The sequence below is a fragment of the Ursus maritimus genome, unplaced genomic scaffold (assembly GCF_017311325.1).
Source record: "Ursus maritimus isolate PB19 unplaced genomic scaffold, ASM1731132v1 scaffold_1, whole genome shotgun sequence".
NCBI classification, from domain to species: domain Eukaryota; kingdom Metazoa; phylum Chordata; class Mammalia; order Carnivora; family Ursidae; genus Ursus; species Ursus maritimus.
In genome coordinates this window covers 53,414,057-53,431,469 of record NW_024423343.1, presented here as the reverse complement: position 1 = coordinate 53,431,469, position 17,413 = coordinate 53,414,057, and the positions used below count along the sequence as shown (strand labels likewise).

General features: G+C 35.4%; 1 protein-coding gene across 1 annotated transcript; it reads right to left on the bottom strand.

The window, feature by feature from the left end:
• Positions 1–6,130: 6,130 nt before the first annotated feature.
• Positions 6,131–13,216, bottom strand: LOC121104237 (cytochrome c, testis-specific-like). The gene is given in 3 exon segments (XM_040636602.1): positions 6,131–6,279; positions 13,052–13,078; positions 13,081–13,216. Coding segments are annotated over 3 exon segments (312 nt in total).
• Positions 13,217–17,413: the final 4,197 nt, after the last annotated feature.

Below are 17,413 nucleotides of genomic sequence, written 5' to 3'. Positions count from 1 at the left end.
CTATATCAAACTAAAGAGCTTCTGCACAGCAAAGGAAATCATCAAGAAAATGAAAAAGGAACTCACTGAGTGAGAGACAATATCTGCAAATCATATAACTAATAAGGGGCTAATAATCAAAATTTATAAGAAATCCATATAACTCAACAGCAAAAAAAATAAAATAAAAACAAAACAAAAACCACAAAACCCCACAAACAATCCAATTTTAAAAAATGGGCAGAAGATATTTTTCCAAAGACATCAGATAGCCAACAGGTACATGAAAAGGTGTTCAACATCATTAATTATCAGGGAAATGCAAATCAAAACCATAATTAGATATCACCTCACACCTGTTAGAATGGCTGTTAACAAGACAAGAAATAAATGTTGGAAAGGATGTGAAGAAAGAGAACTCTTATGAACTGTTGGTGGAAATGTAAATTAGTGCAGCCACTATGGAAAAGAGCATGGAGGTTCCTTAAATAATTAAAAATAGAACTACCATGGAGCACCTGGGTGACGCAGTCAGTTAAAAGTTTGACTTTGGCTCTAGTTGTGATTTCAGGGTCTTGGGATTGAGCCCTGCATCTGGATCCACGTTCAACAGGGAGTCTTCTTGCCCTCTCCCTCTCCCTCTGTCCCTCCCCACCACTTGTGCTCTCTCTCCCACACGCACACATTCTCCCTCTCTCTCTCTCAAATAAGTAAATAAAATCTTTAAAAATAAATAAAACTACCATATGATCTAGCAACTCCACTTCTGGCATTTACTCAAAGAAAATAAAAACACTAACTTGAAAAGATGCATCCCCATATTCATTGCGGTATTATTCACAATAGCCAAGATATAGAAACAACCAAAGTGTCCACTGATGAATGAATGGATAAAGAAAAGGTGGTATATACATAAAATGGAATATTATTCAGCCACAGAAAAGAATGAAATCTTGCCATTTGCAACAGCATGGATGGACCTTGAGGGCATTATGCTAAGTGAAATAAGTCAGACAAAAACAAATACTATTATAATCTCACCTGTATGTGAAATCTTAAAAAACAAACAAAAAACAAAAACACCAAGCTCATAGATACAGCAAACAGGTTGGTGGTTGCCAGAGGCAGGGGGAATGGGTGAATGGGGTCAAAAGGTACAAACTTCCAGTTTTAAAATAAGTCATGGGGATGAAATGTATAGCATGGTGACTATAGTTAATAATATTGCATTGTATATTTGAAAGATGTTGAGAGAGTAAATTTAAATATTCTCGTCACAAGAAAAGATTTTTTGTAACTACATATGGTGATGGATGCTAGCTAGTCTCACTATAGCGATCATTTTGAAATATATACATATATTAAATCACTGTGTTTTACTCCTGCAACTGACATAAATGTATCAATTATACCTCAATAAAAACAAATTTAAAAAAATAGAGCAAAGCTAGCACCTAGAGTGTGATTGGTCCAGGCAACAGATAACTTAAAGAGCAAAGAGGCTGGGTCCAACAGAGTGTCTGAAGTGAAAATATGAGCAAACAAAATGTTTATACATGTTTATGGTAAATGGTATCTTGTTTGCCATTATTCACTACCTTCTTCCTTCTAACACGATGACCTACTACTGTTACATGACCTGCCATTCCTCCTGCAGGGAGAGTATACCTCACCACCTCATTGGCGTTGGGCTTGGCCACCTAATGTTTTGGTCACTGGAATATGAGCACACATAACATGCCATAGCTGAGCAGAAATTTTATGAAGAAGCATCAGAAGCTACTTCCAGAGCTTTTGATCGTTCCCTTTGCCACAAGAATGGGAATGTCCCACATACGTACTTCCTCTTTAACCTGAGTCCCAGAATGAGAAGACGCTTAGAACAGAGCCACAGCTGACCACAGACTGCATGCCCTGTGAATGAGCAATAAATGTTTTGTTGTCACAAGTCCGTAAGATTTTCTTACTATAGCAGAGTTGACTAATATAGAAATGCTACCTAGATGTAGGGTGCTGCTCTGCAGCCCTCAGATAGTGGGTGGCATGGAAACTGTTATGTGGAGCTAGAAAAATGGTGATCCATATTATGTAGGGATCAAATATTTGGTGAATGAAATCGTCACCTGCAATTACTTGAACAACAGGTAATAAACCTAATGAATTTATGGCTTTGGGTGAAGAGAAACAAATGGTTGTGTAAATAAAATACATTTAAAAATAAGAGATCTGGCCCAATCCCCCAAATTTTATAAATAGTGCCACTTTCTGCACCCCTTCCTCTGCCTTCTTAGTGCCTGTCATCAGCTCTTGTACCCTCATGCAACCCCCCACCCCTATGATGGTGTCCCACTCCCACCTGCTTCTACTACCATAATATACTGTGCTTAAATGAGTCCCCACTTGGTGGAGAATGAGGAATTCAGGCTAAAAAAATGCATAAAATTGTGATTTTGAACTCACAAGTTGATGATAATGATCACTGAGTGAAAAATATAGAGAAGAAAATCTGATTCTTAATTCTTTTCCATGTTAATATTTTAGAAGAATGTGATGATGAGGCAGAATAAGCAAATACTCTCAAAATCATGTTGTATTATACACAACTTCCTGTGGGACACAAGGGTTCAATTAAAAAAAATTACTCTTTTTGAAAACTAAATAGTATGTTATTTTCCACAAGAACCACTGACTAGAGGTTTTCATCTGGAAAGTACTTCACTCACTAGTATAAAAAAGTTTAAGAACACAGCAACTAACAATGTCCCTGCTTTCTGAAGAGTTCCCTCATTTCCTTCCAAAACACACAAATAATTGCCAAGTTAACTGATCTCACATTTTTACTTTAATTAAATGAAACAACACTTTATTCTTCCAGATTCCTATCAAGATATATTTTAGAACTGCCTATGCTAAAAGTGATAAATCTTATATAATTGGGGGCGCCTGGGTGGCACAGCGGTTAAGCGTCTGCCTTCGGCTCAGGGCATGATCCCGTCATTATGGGATCGAGCCCCACATCAGGCTCCTCCGCTATGAGCCTGCTTCTTCCTCTCCCACTCCCCCTGCTTGTGTTCCCTCTCTCGCTGGCTGTCTCTCTCTGTCAAATAAATAAATAAAATCTTAAAAAAAAATCTTATATAATTGTCCCACTGTCTGTAACACTTTTCAACTATATTTTTGTTGTTATGCAATCAGCATAACATTTCCTTTCTACTGAAGTTTCCCAGTTCCTGTTAATGGTCCTATAAAACAAGGATACTACTTCTTCCAGATTTCATAAACATAGTAATCTGATCTCTAATGTGAATCTTTTTTCTATTGAATCTTTATTTCAAGTTTAGGGGACAAGAGCAGACTTCAGTAACTTGACAACCTTAGATGGTTGTAAAGTTCATTATTCTTTCCTTCGCTCTGTTCAAGTACTCAAATTTAGGTTGGAGAGTACCTAGAGAGCAATCCCCTTGGAGCTTCCTGTTATTGTAAGGAGGTGTGTTGCACAGACACAGTACTGTATCAGTTAGGGTTTGACCAGGGATGCGGGACCACTGTGAGAGACATGAATAAGGGAGTTACTAAAGGAGACCTTAACACAATTTGGGGAGAAGCTGAGGGACACAGGTCCAGAAGGGAGCACTAAAGGATCAGATCAAAGTCGCTAAGATCACAAAGGAGAGTTGGGGAAGGCTATGGAAGGTTGTTGGCTCTGCATTTGTTGATGGCCCTAAAGTTACTGCAGGTCAACAGGGCAGATAGTGAGGAAGGAGAGCTGGGAGCAAAGAGGACAGAGGCAGGACAAACCTGTGAGGACAAACTGGTACCATTTTGGCTGTTTCTCATCATTCTAAACCTTTATTATGTGGACAGCCCAAGACTCAAACTGAAAGAGATCTGGTAGGAGTTGGAGAAGGTGAGTGCCCAGCTGCTTCCCCACCACAGGAAGGCTGCTGTCAACAGATTAGTGACAAGTTTGAGTTGCACCTGCGGCCCTGCACTGACCTTACAAATGTAAAGGCCTTTGCCTAACTCTACTGCTTTCTAAATCTCAGGCAGATTTCTCATGTGACGAGCCCTAACCAGGAACCATACAGAGAAGAGAAGTCTGGCAAACACCGTTACACAAGATAAAATTACACAGTGCCCAGAAGTCCCATGTAATTTGGTTCTAAGATGGATTTAAGCCTCTCAGAGGCCATCATATATTCATTCAATAATAAAGCCTATCATAGTACAGAATCTTAATTACTGCATTTATTTGCAAGTTTTCCTCCAAACATTTTTCTAATACCAGGAACATCAGTATGAGTAAAGAGGTATTTATTTTGCTCTTACTAAGATAAACATAAATGTAAAGCAACATTCAACATTTTATCACTGTTTGATTTTTTAAATGGAAGAAATCTACTTAACACTTCTCTATTTCTACCCAACAGCCCTTTACCATCTCAGCTCTCCTCAAACTATCTTCTTTCTGCTTCTCCTAGGTCAAAAAGTATTTAAACTCCAAACATAATGCCTTCTTTCTTGTTCCTCCCTGCAATGTGGCCTTTTGTCAAAGCCATCAAGTTCATCTGTCAGAGTTGCATAAATCCGAGCTATAATTACAAATATGAGCTAAGTTCAAGTTCTTTCTTACAGAGTTCTCTTCCCATGTAAATTAAAATATGAGATATGTCACCAAATTCTATATCCTTGTGAACCCAACTCAGCTGAGACTGGTAACATCCCTAATACACTCTTGGAGTCCCTACAGATGTCTCTGCCCTCATCAAAGAATTTCTCCTAGGAGAGTAACAAGCTCAACTTTGTCTGAAGTTTCCCTTGGTCCCGAGGGACACGCTCTTTTATTCAGTAGTAGCACTGAACTCCCACTTGCCAGAAGCATTAAAATTGAGTCTAAGCACTTAGTTGACTTATCAGAACCTTCTGGAAATCACAGCTTTTTCAACCACGTTCCCCTTACTTTGGGAATTTTTGGTTAGGGTAACTTCTCAGCAGTGGCATTTGCTAATAAATTAACTAACATATTATCCCTATTATATGGTTAAAAAGTCACCAGGAATTGGGGCAAGAGATCCGAATATTGGTTTTGGCACAAGTCTCAATGAGAAGGTAAAATCCACCTTATAGGGGTGTTATTGTAAAGTGGAAATTAGATAATGGATATCCTATTCTCACCCATAATGACCCCTGATTAGTCCATTAGCCACCTCTTTGGTAAGGAAATACCTTCCCTTTCTTGCATTGGCCCTACATTTGGGTAATGGAGTGCTTGTAGAACTGCACAGCCATTTCAGGGGCCACCTCACACCAAACAGAGCCACTATTCCCTTTCACACAGGCCCTGTGGTCAACCTGCTCTGCCACACCTCAGCCACTTACTGTGAGGTGGGAGGTCTTTCCACATCAATGGTAAGGGTTATTTCTTTCTTCTCCCTCTTTCTCAGGGTACATGGTATCTGTCCGTGCAGTCCAGCCTTACATTACCCAGGATTAGAAAGGTACCATGAAAAGATTAATGCAAAAATATTATGTTATGTGACATAAATGCTTATTAACATAGAAGATGCTTTTCTCCTTCTCTCTAGGTTTTATTTTATGTCACCCATGGTCAACAATTTGTGTTTCGTTCCAATCATATTCCTAAGATAAGATCAACTATTTGACTTCACTTTCCTTACTTTTTTTTCTTAAAGTTACTTATAATAAAGTTGTAACCATAAATATAATAAAGTTATAATAAAAGGCAAACACATAACCAAACATAGCTTAATGAAAACTAAAGCTAATGTCTGCTATATTTACATTTAAATTACAGAGAAATAAGTATGTGGAAATTAGCTCCATCATCAATAGCAGTAAATATTTTGTGCATGTAGGGACTACTGAAGCACAATAGATTTCAGTTTTCTTCCCTGTCCTCCTCCATGCTGACCTTATTCACATCCGTAGTAAGCAGACAAAAGTCAGTTCAGACTCGGAAAGGCACCTGATCGGTAGATTATACACAATCAAAGATTTCAACTTTTATTTTTAAATGTTAAATTTACTACAGGCTGATCAAGAAAGATCAAATATGACTTCTCCAAACATGCAATATTTGAAATTGGAAAATTTTGGCTTATAACTAAAATTTTTAAGTTACAAGAGCATTTCATGAAGATGTTGCCCGTTTCAAATATTGAATAAGATCTTCTCTCTCACTTTTCTTTTTAAGACCAGCAAAGACCATTTTAGTTCCAGGGATATATTTCTTTGGGTTCTCCAAATATTCCATCAGAGTTTCCTCTCCCCAGATAACACCTATAAAGGTGAAAATAAGTTTTAAGTTTGTGTAGTTGTATTTGTAAGGTTTACTTTCGGATGTGACCCACATATGTGAACAGAAGATTACTCTTGGATTCAATAGGAAGGGTCTCATAACTGACAATACTTATAGTTTCTGACCTATAAGAAAATTCCAAAATTAGTCTTTGGTGCTCTACTCTTCCAGTTCCCTATAGAAATCTAATACTCACATGCTGTTTAGCATGATCCCAAGTACACCAATAAACTGCCAACCTAGACACGCTGGACCTCAAGCAGTATCCCCATCCTCCTAGAATCACAGAGTTCCTTCTAGACGAGATCTTAGAAATTAATCCAACCCCTCATTTTGCAGATGAGTAAATGATCCAAACAGAGGACAATAATTTGCCCTAAGAGACAAGATGACTTAAAGTCAAGAATCTGTGACTGCTAACTCATATTTTCATGTTTTTTTCTTCCAATCATAGCATGTTGCCTCTGTCTAAATCTTTGTCAAAAAGCTATGATTTCAGGAAACCAGTTTTATAATGAGAAAGGTTGTCTCTTCCTTTTTTCCTTTCTAAAACCGGTCAAAAAGAATATGGACAAAGAGAAACAGAAATGCTAACTCTCCTTCTGATAAAATATTGAGGAAGCACATATAACTCCAAACTTGATATAATCAGAAGACTACCAAAAACATAAAACCTGTACCAGAGTAAGAGGACACCTGTCACTAATGATCTCAAAAAAAGAAGAGTTCTCCAAAGTAGATGACAAATCCCAAGGGGCAAGTCATAGTCCTCTGGCCCAAAAAGAGTACAGTGTATATCACTGGATGTGAAAGGCTCCCTAAATTCAACTTGAACTATACAAGGTCAGGGAAGCCAAGATTGAAGAAGAAAACACGGACATGCCATCTTTAAAAGAAGCATTCTACCTTTTGATTTCCATTTGCATGGAATATCTTTTTCCATCCTTCCATTTTCAGTCTGCGTATATCCTCACATCTGAAGTGAGTCTCCTGTAGGCAGCATATAAATAGGTCTTGATTTTTTTTTTAACCATCCAGTCACCCTATGCCTTTTGATTGGAGCATTTAGTCTATTTACATTTAAAGTAATTACCAATAGGTTATGTACTTATTGCCATTTGTTAACTGTTTTCTGGTTGTTTTTATAGATCATCTCTATTCCTTCCTTCTCTTGCTCTCTTCCATTGTAGTTTGATGGCTTTCTTTAGTGTTACATTTAGATTCCTTTCTCTTTATTATTTTGTGTATCTATTGTAGGTTTTTGATTTGTGGCTACCATTAGATTCATACATAACAGCTTGTGTGTATAGCAATATATATTAAGTTGATGGTCCCTTAAGTTTAAACACATTCTAAAAGCACTAAATTTTTACTCCCTTCTCCATGTTTTATGTACATGATGTCATATTTTATCTTTTTATTTTGTGTATATCCCTTGACTGGTTTTTGTAGATGTAACTGATTTTACTACTTTTGAGTTTTAAACTCCATACTGGCTTTAAAAGTGATTAACCTACTACATTAACTATATTTCCTTTTACCTGTGAAATTTTTTCCTTTCATAATTTTCTTACTTTAGTTATGGCCTTTTCTTTCCAGTTAAAGAATTTCCTTTAATATATTTCCTCTATGGCTGGTTTGGTGGTGATAACTCCTTTTGTATGGAAAACTCTATCTCTCCTTTTGTTCTGAATGAGAACCTTTCTGAGCAGAATATTCTTGGTTGTAGGTTTTTTTTCCTTTCAGCACTTTGAATACATCATGTCACTCCCTTCTGGCCTACAAAATTTCTGCTGAAAAATCAGCTCATAGTCTTATGGGGTTTCCCTTATATGTAACTTTTCTTTTTTTCCCTGCTGCTTTTGAGAATCTCTTTATCAGTACTTTTTGCCATTTCAATTACTATGTGTCTGGGTGTTGACCTTCTTGGGTTCATCTTGTTAGGGGCCCTCTGTGCTTCCTGGATCTAGATGTCTGTTTCCTTCCCCAGATTAGGGAAGTTTTCAGCTATTATCTCTTCAAATAAGTTTTCTGCCCCCTTTCTCTCTCCTCCTTCTGGGATTCCTATAATGCAAATGTTATTATGCTTATGATGTCACAGAGGTCCCTAAACCTATTCTCATTTTTTATTATTCTTTTATCTTTTTGCTGTTCAGCTTATGGCTTTCCATTACCCTGTTCTTCCAGATCATTGGTAGTTCCTCTGCCTCCTCTAATCTGCTCTTGATTTCTAGTGTATTTTTTATTTCAATTATTGAATTCTTCACCTCTGACTGGTTCTTTTATATTTTATATCTCTTTGTTGAAGTTGAAGTTGAAGCTCCTAAAGTTAAGCCCCACTAATTTGCAAAGCCAGATGTTGTGGGGATTTGTCTTCCAGTTTGAGTCTCCTGTGCCAGGAGTGCCTGTGGGGATTCTGATCCTCTTGCGTCTCTGTGCTTGGGATATCCCTCCTATTGTGTGCTAGGGGTTTGGTTCCCAATCATGCATTCACCCCTTATACCCTTTATGATGTGGCCTTCATTCTATGATTAGCTATGGGAGGTCTGTTCTGCCGGTCTTCAGGTCATTTTCAGAGTTAGTTACATAGTATATTATCTCAGTGTGTCCACATGGATGAGGTGAGCTCAGGATCCTCCCATCTTCCTAGAACTTCCTGAGTTTGACTTTTTAAGATTCCACATATATACAATATTATACAGTATTTTTTTCTCTAACTTATTTCACTCAGCATAATGCCTTCAAGGTTCATCCAAGTTTTTGCAAAAAGGCTGGATTTCCTTCCTTCTCACAGCTGACTATTCTATTGTATATATTTACCACATCTGTCTCCAGTCATCTGTTGACAAACACTTAGGTTGTTTCCATAGCTTGGCTATTGCATATTGCAAATAATGCTGCAATGAATATAGGATGCAGATATCTCTCCCAGATTCCGTTTTCATTTCCTTTGGATCTATACCCAGAGATGAGATTACTAGATCATTTGATAGTTATTTTTAATTTTTAATGAATCTCCACACTGTTTTCCATAGTGGCTACACCAATTTACATTTCTACCACCAGTTCACAAATATTTCCTTTTCTCCACATCTTTGCCAATACTTGTTATTTCATGTTTTTCTGATGATAGCAATTCTAAAAGGCATGAGGTGATATCTGACTGTGGTTTTGATTTGCATTTCCCTGATAATTAGTGATGTTGAACACCTCTTCATGTATCTGTTGTCCAATTATATGTCCTCTTTGGGAAAATATTCAGTTCCTCTGCCTATTTTTTAATTGGTTTGTTTTCTCACTATTGCGTTGCATCCATTCTTTTTATATTTTGAACATTGACCCTTTACCAAACACATAATTTGCAAATATTTTCTCCCATTCCATAGGTTGCTTTTTCATTTTGTTGACTATTTATTTTGCTGTGCAGAATCTCTTTAGTTTGTTGTAGTTCCACTTAATGACTGTTCTTGTTGCTTGTGCTTTTAGTGTCAATATCCAGAAGATCATTACAAAGATCAATGTCAAGGAGGTTTTACCCTATGTTTTCTTCTAGAAGTTTTACAGTTGCAAGTCTTATATTTAATTTACTTAAGTCTCTAATCCATTTCAAGTTAATTTTTACAAGTGGTATAATGGAAGGATTCAATTTCATTCTGCTACTTATTATTATGTAACCAGTAGAACAAATAGTAATATTGTATCCCCAAATCAGTCACAAATACTACTTAAACAATCTGACTTAGAGAAATTTCATTACTAATTCTTAAATAATGTTAAAGCCAAGCCTATACAGCTTTTAATCTTTGACAACAATCTATAATAAAAGATATATTTGTAATCAGTTTTAATATTATTTCTTATTAATGCTAACAAGCAACAAAACCCTCAAAATACTGGCAGAGAAATAAATATTAGGTTATAACTAGTCTGCAAGTTAGAAAAGTTGACTGCTCTTGTAATGTGATAATAAAATGACACTACAGAAAAATATTACTTTAAAGACTAAAGAACCATATAAATTCAAATAATAAATCCAAGTTTCAGACTGATTTATTCAATAGTCTATCAACTAGAAATCCTATTGCAATAAATATTATATTATCTTTTGCAGAAGTGGGAAAGGTTATCCTCAAATTTAGAGAACTACAAAGGGCCCTGAGCAGCCAAAACAATATTGAAAAAAATAAACATAGCTGAAGGGCTCACACTTCCTAATTTCAAAACTTACTACAAAACTACAGTAATAAAAACTATTGTATTGTTATAAGGATAGATATACAGACCAATAGAATAGAAGTGACTGTCTAGAAGTAAACCCTAACATATATAGCCAATTGAATTTCAAGAATGGTATCAAGACCATTCAATTGGGAAAGAATGGTCTTTCCAAGAAGTGGGGCTGGGATAACTAGATAACCACATGCACTTGATCTTAACCAAAAGACTGAGAAGTGATGGATAACTGCATGCAAACGAATGAAGTAGGACTATTCCTTCACTCTCTATAAAAAATTAAGTGAAAATGGGTCAAACACTAAATCTAAGAGCCAAAACTATAAAACTATTTGAAGAAAAGATAGGGGTAAATCTTTATGACCTCAGATTTGGTGATGGATTCTTAGATTTGATGCCCCCCAAAAATCAACAAAAATATAGATAAATGGACTTTATACAAATTAAAAGCTTCTGTGCATCATTTGTCAAGCAAATGAAAACAAGCTACAAAAGAAAAGAAAATATTTGAAAATCACGTATTTGATGAGAGGTTAGTGTCCAGAATACATAGAGAACTTTTAAACTCAACAATAAAAAAGACAATTCAAGTAAAAAATAGGCAGAGGACACGAATAGACCTTTTTCCAAATCTACAAATGGCCAACAAGTTGTTGAACAAAAAAATTTCAACTGAGTGAATTTAAGGATCAAATTGACTTTATTCAATGATTCATGAATCAGCAGTATCTAGAAAGGAGCTAGAAAAGGGCTACAGAAAGGGAAAGGTTTAAAGACAGGACAGGAAGTCATAACAACAATAATAAAGAATTATTTCAGACAAAGTCACCTCCTTTTGGGGAACAAAAGGGTCCTACTAGGTGGATTATTTTACCAGTGCCAACCAGGAAATTCCAGACTAACTGGTTAAGATTACATTCCTGGGAAAGGTTGAAACTACAATTAAGTCAGGTATTAAGCCCTGGTTTAGTGTTGTGGCCCTAGTACAAGTGACTCTCTTTTGGCTCTGTGGTTTTCTTTTTAACAAAGCACACTAAAACATGTTCAGCATTATCGTTCATTAATGAAATGCAAAACAAAATCATGAGATGCCACTTCACACCCACTAGTATGGCAATTTTAAAAAGAAAATAACAAGCGCTGGAGAGGATACAGAAAAATAGGAATCCTATATTACTGATGGAAATGTAAAATGATATAGCTACTGTAGAAAACAATTTGGCTTTCCTCAAAAAGTTAAATACAGATTTAACAAATGACCCCAACATATATATAGATACACATATCTATATATCGGAAAGAACTGAAAACAGGGACTCAAATGCTTATTCCAAATATTCATAGCAGCACTATTCACAAGAGGCAAAAGGTGGAAATCCAAGTGTTCATCAACTGATAAATGAATAAACAAATTGTGATATATACATTCAACTGAATATGATTAGCCATAAAAAGGAATGAAGTACTGATACATGCTATAACTTCAATGAACCTTGAAAACATTATGCTAAGTGAAAGAAGCCAGACACAAAAGGTCATATTTTATGATTCCGTTTTATGAAATATGCAGAATCGGCAAATCCATAAAGGATTATGGATTTGAGGAAGCAGATTATAGGCTGCAAGGGGTTAAGGGAAGGAGGAAATGGGGGAGTGATTATTTAATGGATACAGGGGTTCTTAAGTAATGAAAAAGTTTTGAAACTACAGAGAGGTGTTGATTATACAATACTGTGAATATACTAAATGTACTGACTTGTACATTTTAAAATGGCTAATGTGTGAATTTCACCTCAATAAAAAGAATAAAAAGAAACAAAACCAAAATAAAATAAAAATCTTTCCAAATAGTAGTGTTATAATGATCTGAAATTCGGGCCACTAAGAAATGCTAGGCCTCCAAAACAGTTCAAAATAGAGTTGCAGTCTATTTAGAGTTGTACCCTAGTTTTGAGGTGAATGCTAATGATATGTATATATGTATGCATGTATGTATATGTATTATATCTAGGAATGATAAAATTCTTTACAAAGATATTATAGTTTTTTTTGCCATTTTTAATTTTAACCCTAAAATGCTTTCTCATTTTAACTGCCATCTACCTACTTTCCACCAACAAAAAAAAAAATCATTGAATATAATTTTACAAACTACTTACATAACATCCCCCCACTCTGCTACGAATCACTATGACAAATAGAAAACTACCATTATGCCATTAAAATATGATTTGATCTTTTTAATTTAGCTCATGCTTTTTCAACATAAATGTACTGCATAAAATGAAATACCTTTTATAGGTAAAAACCTATGCCACAGAGAGCTGCTAATTCCTCTATCAAAAAGAGACCAGTTATCTAAATATACATCTTATGATATAAATCAACATTTCAGTAATATAAACATGAGGATTTCATTTTTAATGCTGTAAACTAGGAAATTATTATAATATCAAATCATATGCTTTTTTTCTCTGCTACAAAGTTTCTGGTTCTCTCCCGCAACTGCTTAGGTTTTACCTTTGTTTTTGTTAGCATCAGAAAAAATCCTGGTGCTTGTCCTGTTTTTCATCCAAAAAGGCCCCAGAGATTTGGACCAGTCTTGTGTTTTCCACCTTTTTCCACTGTGTGGCACTGAGCACATTTTTTAATAAAGATCTCCTTGCCTGCTTCAGCATCTCCCATTTCGTTCTGCAACAAAACATCAAACCACAGACCAAAAAAAAATATCAGATTTGCAAAGCTGTAAAAAAAATTCCATCACTTTGAAATGAATACTAACGATATTAAACAAAAAGGTAATTGAAAGCATGCATCCTTTAAAGTCTGAGTGCTCAAAAACACGTACAATATTATCGCATCCAATTTTATAAAGACTTAATCATCTCATTTATCAGAATTATTTTAAATTTTGAGCTATAGCTACTTCAGAAATTTGTATTATGGAATAAGCCTCATTTTACTTCAGCCTTCAAACAACTATAGTAATTTATTTAGGTCACTTATATTCCATTTTTTTCTTTTCACTTCCAAAAAGCACATGTGCAAAAAAACAATACGAAGTTTCTAAGTTTAATCTGGCATCCCCTTGTTTAAAAATAAGGACAGAACAAAATGGAAAGGCACTTAAATGTGATATTTTTATAAGTACTTATATGCCTGCAATAATAGAACTGTAAAATTAAATATCAAACAAAAGAATGAGGCCACAGTAGGTTATATGTAACACGTAATTTCTCATTTACTTTATACTCTCAGCTATAAACACATATACCAGATTAGATTAAGCATTATCTCAAAGCAATCAAATAACATTATTGAGTTCAGTCAGCAACAGTATGTGTTTAACACTAATGTAGTGGAAAATACAGCTCTAAGCAGGGAAGATTTATTATATGGTGATAGATATGTACAATAAAAATGTACAAAGATATTTTGGTTGAAACTACCAAAAATTTTGTTGCATAACTAAGTGCCTCCTCCATCTAAAATTACATAAAAATTAAAATAACTTCAACTTATTGAAAAAAAAAGTAGTTTGAAATGCTAATGAATGTAGTACTTGCGTTTTGTTTACCTGCTCTTTTTATTCTTTGAAAAATTAGAGAACAGGAGGTGGGTGTGGGGATGGATTTCAATATGAGATCGTATTACTATTATAGAAATCATGAAAATACCTAATTCTCTGACAGTACAGTTCAAAGCACATTTTTACCTTTATAACTCTACTGAGAAATAGAAAATGCTTGTGTTATTTTGATAATATTGAAAAATACAGTGTGGCTTAACTAAAGTTAGCTCTTACTCAGAGAGAGGCTAGCTAGTACTTCCTATACAGTAACCTGCAAAATTGGTATCTCCCTAATTTCTTTTTTTTTTTTTAAGATTTTATTTATTTATTTGAGAGAGAGAGTGCACAAGCCCGAGTCAGGGTGATAGGCAGAGGGAGAAAGAAAGGGAGAAGCCGACTCTCCACTGAGCAGGGAGCCCAAAGCGGAGCTTGATCCCAGTCTCCTGGGATCATGACCTGAGCTGAAGTCAGATGCACCTAACTGACTGAGCCACTCAGATGTCCTGGTATCTCCCTAATTTCTTTAAATCTATAATCAAAACAGTGTCAATAATCCACCTAAAAGGAAGACAGGGCAGACTAACAACAAAACTATTAATCAATGTTTTAGGTCTGATAAAAAGCAGAGTAAGAAAACTCCCTTTATCCAGGAGAATCTTACTTTTAAATTTCAAACTTCACTCAAAACACTACATTCAATTCTATCTGTTCTATCTATTCTCTGTATATCAATTCTGTAAATACAATATCTCTGTATATCAATTCTCTGTTCTATCAATTCTCTGTATAAGTACAGAATTCATTGAACCTTTGAACAGGGGCCATAAAGAAAACTTTAGTCACAAATACAAATTTATGGTCTTTTAGCAAAATGCATTCACAATAATCATAAAGTTCATATCATATAAATACAAAATATCATCTTCATACTAGCTAAAGAATCATTTCCCATTTGTATATAAAGCAAAAAAATCAGACTGATTCTTATACCTATTAAATGTTACTGATAATTCAGGAAACTAGGCATTTTTTTTTTAGGAAAAAAAAACTTCTCTTTCCTCAAATAGATTTTACATGCAAGTCACTTACAAGAAAATATTCACTGTCGTTGTTCAAACTACCAATATTTACCACGTGAAGACATTCACTGCTGCCATCTTTGATCACTGCTGTGCAAGTACCTATGACCCTCTTCAGAGTGCATTAAAACCAATAGATTCAGCAATGGTAGCAAGGGAGGGGGGCAGGAAGACTAGGAAGGATATCAAGAGAATCCATTTTATCCTATAATCATTTGGCACTCTAGTAATATTTAGTTATTAAGAAGAAATATAAACCTCTTCGACCTCAACCACAGCAACTTCTTGCTAGACACATCTCCAAAGGGAAGGGAAACAAAGGCAAAAGCAAACCATCAGGACTTCATCAAGGTAAAAAGCTTTTGCACAGCAAAGGAAACAGTCGACAAAACCAAAAGACAACCGACGGAATAGAAGATATTTGCAAATGTCTTATCAGATAAAGGGCTAGTATTCAAAATCTATAAAGAACTTCTCAAACTCAACACCCAAAAAACAAAGAATCCAATCAAGAAATGTGCAGAAGACACGAACAGACATTTCTCCAAAAAAGACATACAGATGGCCAACAGACACATGAAAAAAATGCTCCACATCTCTCAGCATCAGGGAAATACAAATCAAAACCACAATGAGATACCACATTTAGTCAGAATGGCTAAAATTAACAAGTCAGGAAACAACAAATGTTGGTGAGGATCCAGAGAAGGGGAACCCTCTTACACTGCCGTTGGGAATGCAAACTGGTACAGCCCTTCTGGAAAACAGTATGGCGGTTCCTCAAAAAGTTGAAAATAGAGCTACCCTATGACCCAGGAATTGTACTACAAAGTACTTACCCCAAAGAAACAAATGTAGTGATCCAAAGGGGAACCTGCACCCCAATGTTGATAGCAGCAATGTGCACAACAGCCAAACTATGGAAAGAGCCAAGATGTTCATCCACAGATGACTGGATAAAGAAAATGGGATTATATAAATATTGGAATACTACTCAGCCATCAAAAAAGTGAAATCTTGCCATTTGCAATGACAAGTTCCATGGATGGAACTAGAGGGTATTTATGCTAAGTGAAATAAGTCAATCAGAGATAGACAATTATCATATGATCTCACTGATACATGGAATTTATTTATTTCTTTATTTAAAGAAACAAAACAGAGGATCATAGGGGAATAGAGGAAAAAATAATAAGATGAAACCAGAGAGGGTGACAAACCATAAGAGACTCTTAATCATAGGAAACAAACTGAGGGTTGCTGGAGGGGAGGGAGGTGGAGGGATGGAGTAATTGAGTGATGAACATTAAGGAGGGCATGTGATATAATGTGTTATATAAGACTGATGAATCACACACCTGTACCTCTGGGGAAAAAAAAATTGAAGAAAAAATAGATGAGAATAGCATGTAATAAAGATATTATTTCATGCAAAAAAAGAAGACATATAATGTTGTACACCTAAAATTTATATAATGTTACATGTTAATTTTATCTCAAGAAACAAAAATTTTCTTAAAAAAGAAGATACATCTCACTGAAATAGGCAAAGATGAGACACTTGGTATGAGAATGATCACTCTTCCAAGAATGAAGTAATTCTAATGATAAATAGGGTAAGTGTAGCAAACACTTATGCATGCTTCTGTGGGCCAGGCATAGCTAAGCACTTTATATGTATTATTAATGCATTTAATCCTCACACCAGCCACGTGAGATAGTTAATATCTCTATTTTTACAGATGAGGAAAATGAGACACACAGAAGTTAAGTGGCTTATTTAAAGTCACAATCTGGTGAGAAGTGGAGAGAGATGGTGAAAGGTAAGAGGAAGAGCAATTTTAAATCTCTTTTAATTTTAACAATTTCCTTTTAAGAACAATCTAAGTAACCCTGGGTTGAACAGAATGTATAACACACTGCAGATGTTTAAAGAGGAGTAAGTAAAATACTTTTAAATATTGGTACATACCACTGACATTTCCAATTTTGCCCGTAAAAAGAGGCATGCGCTAAGAATAATCAAGGCACCGATAAAGCTTTAGAGATTTACAAAACCCACATAATTGAAGTAATAAAAGTGGGAGGAGGAACTCATTAGAATAATTTGAGGATGAACACTACACAGGCTAAAAGATAAAGTGTAATTCTGCTGTTGTAGCGAAAAAATACCTAAGTGGAATGCATCAGAAGGATGTGACTCTGGGTAAATGTCTAGAAACCCCTCCCCCC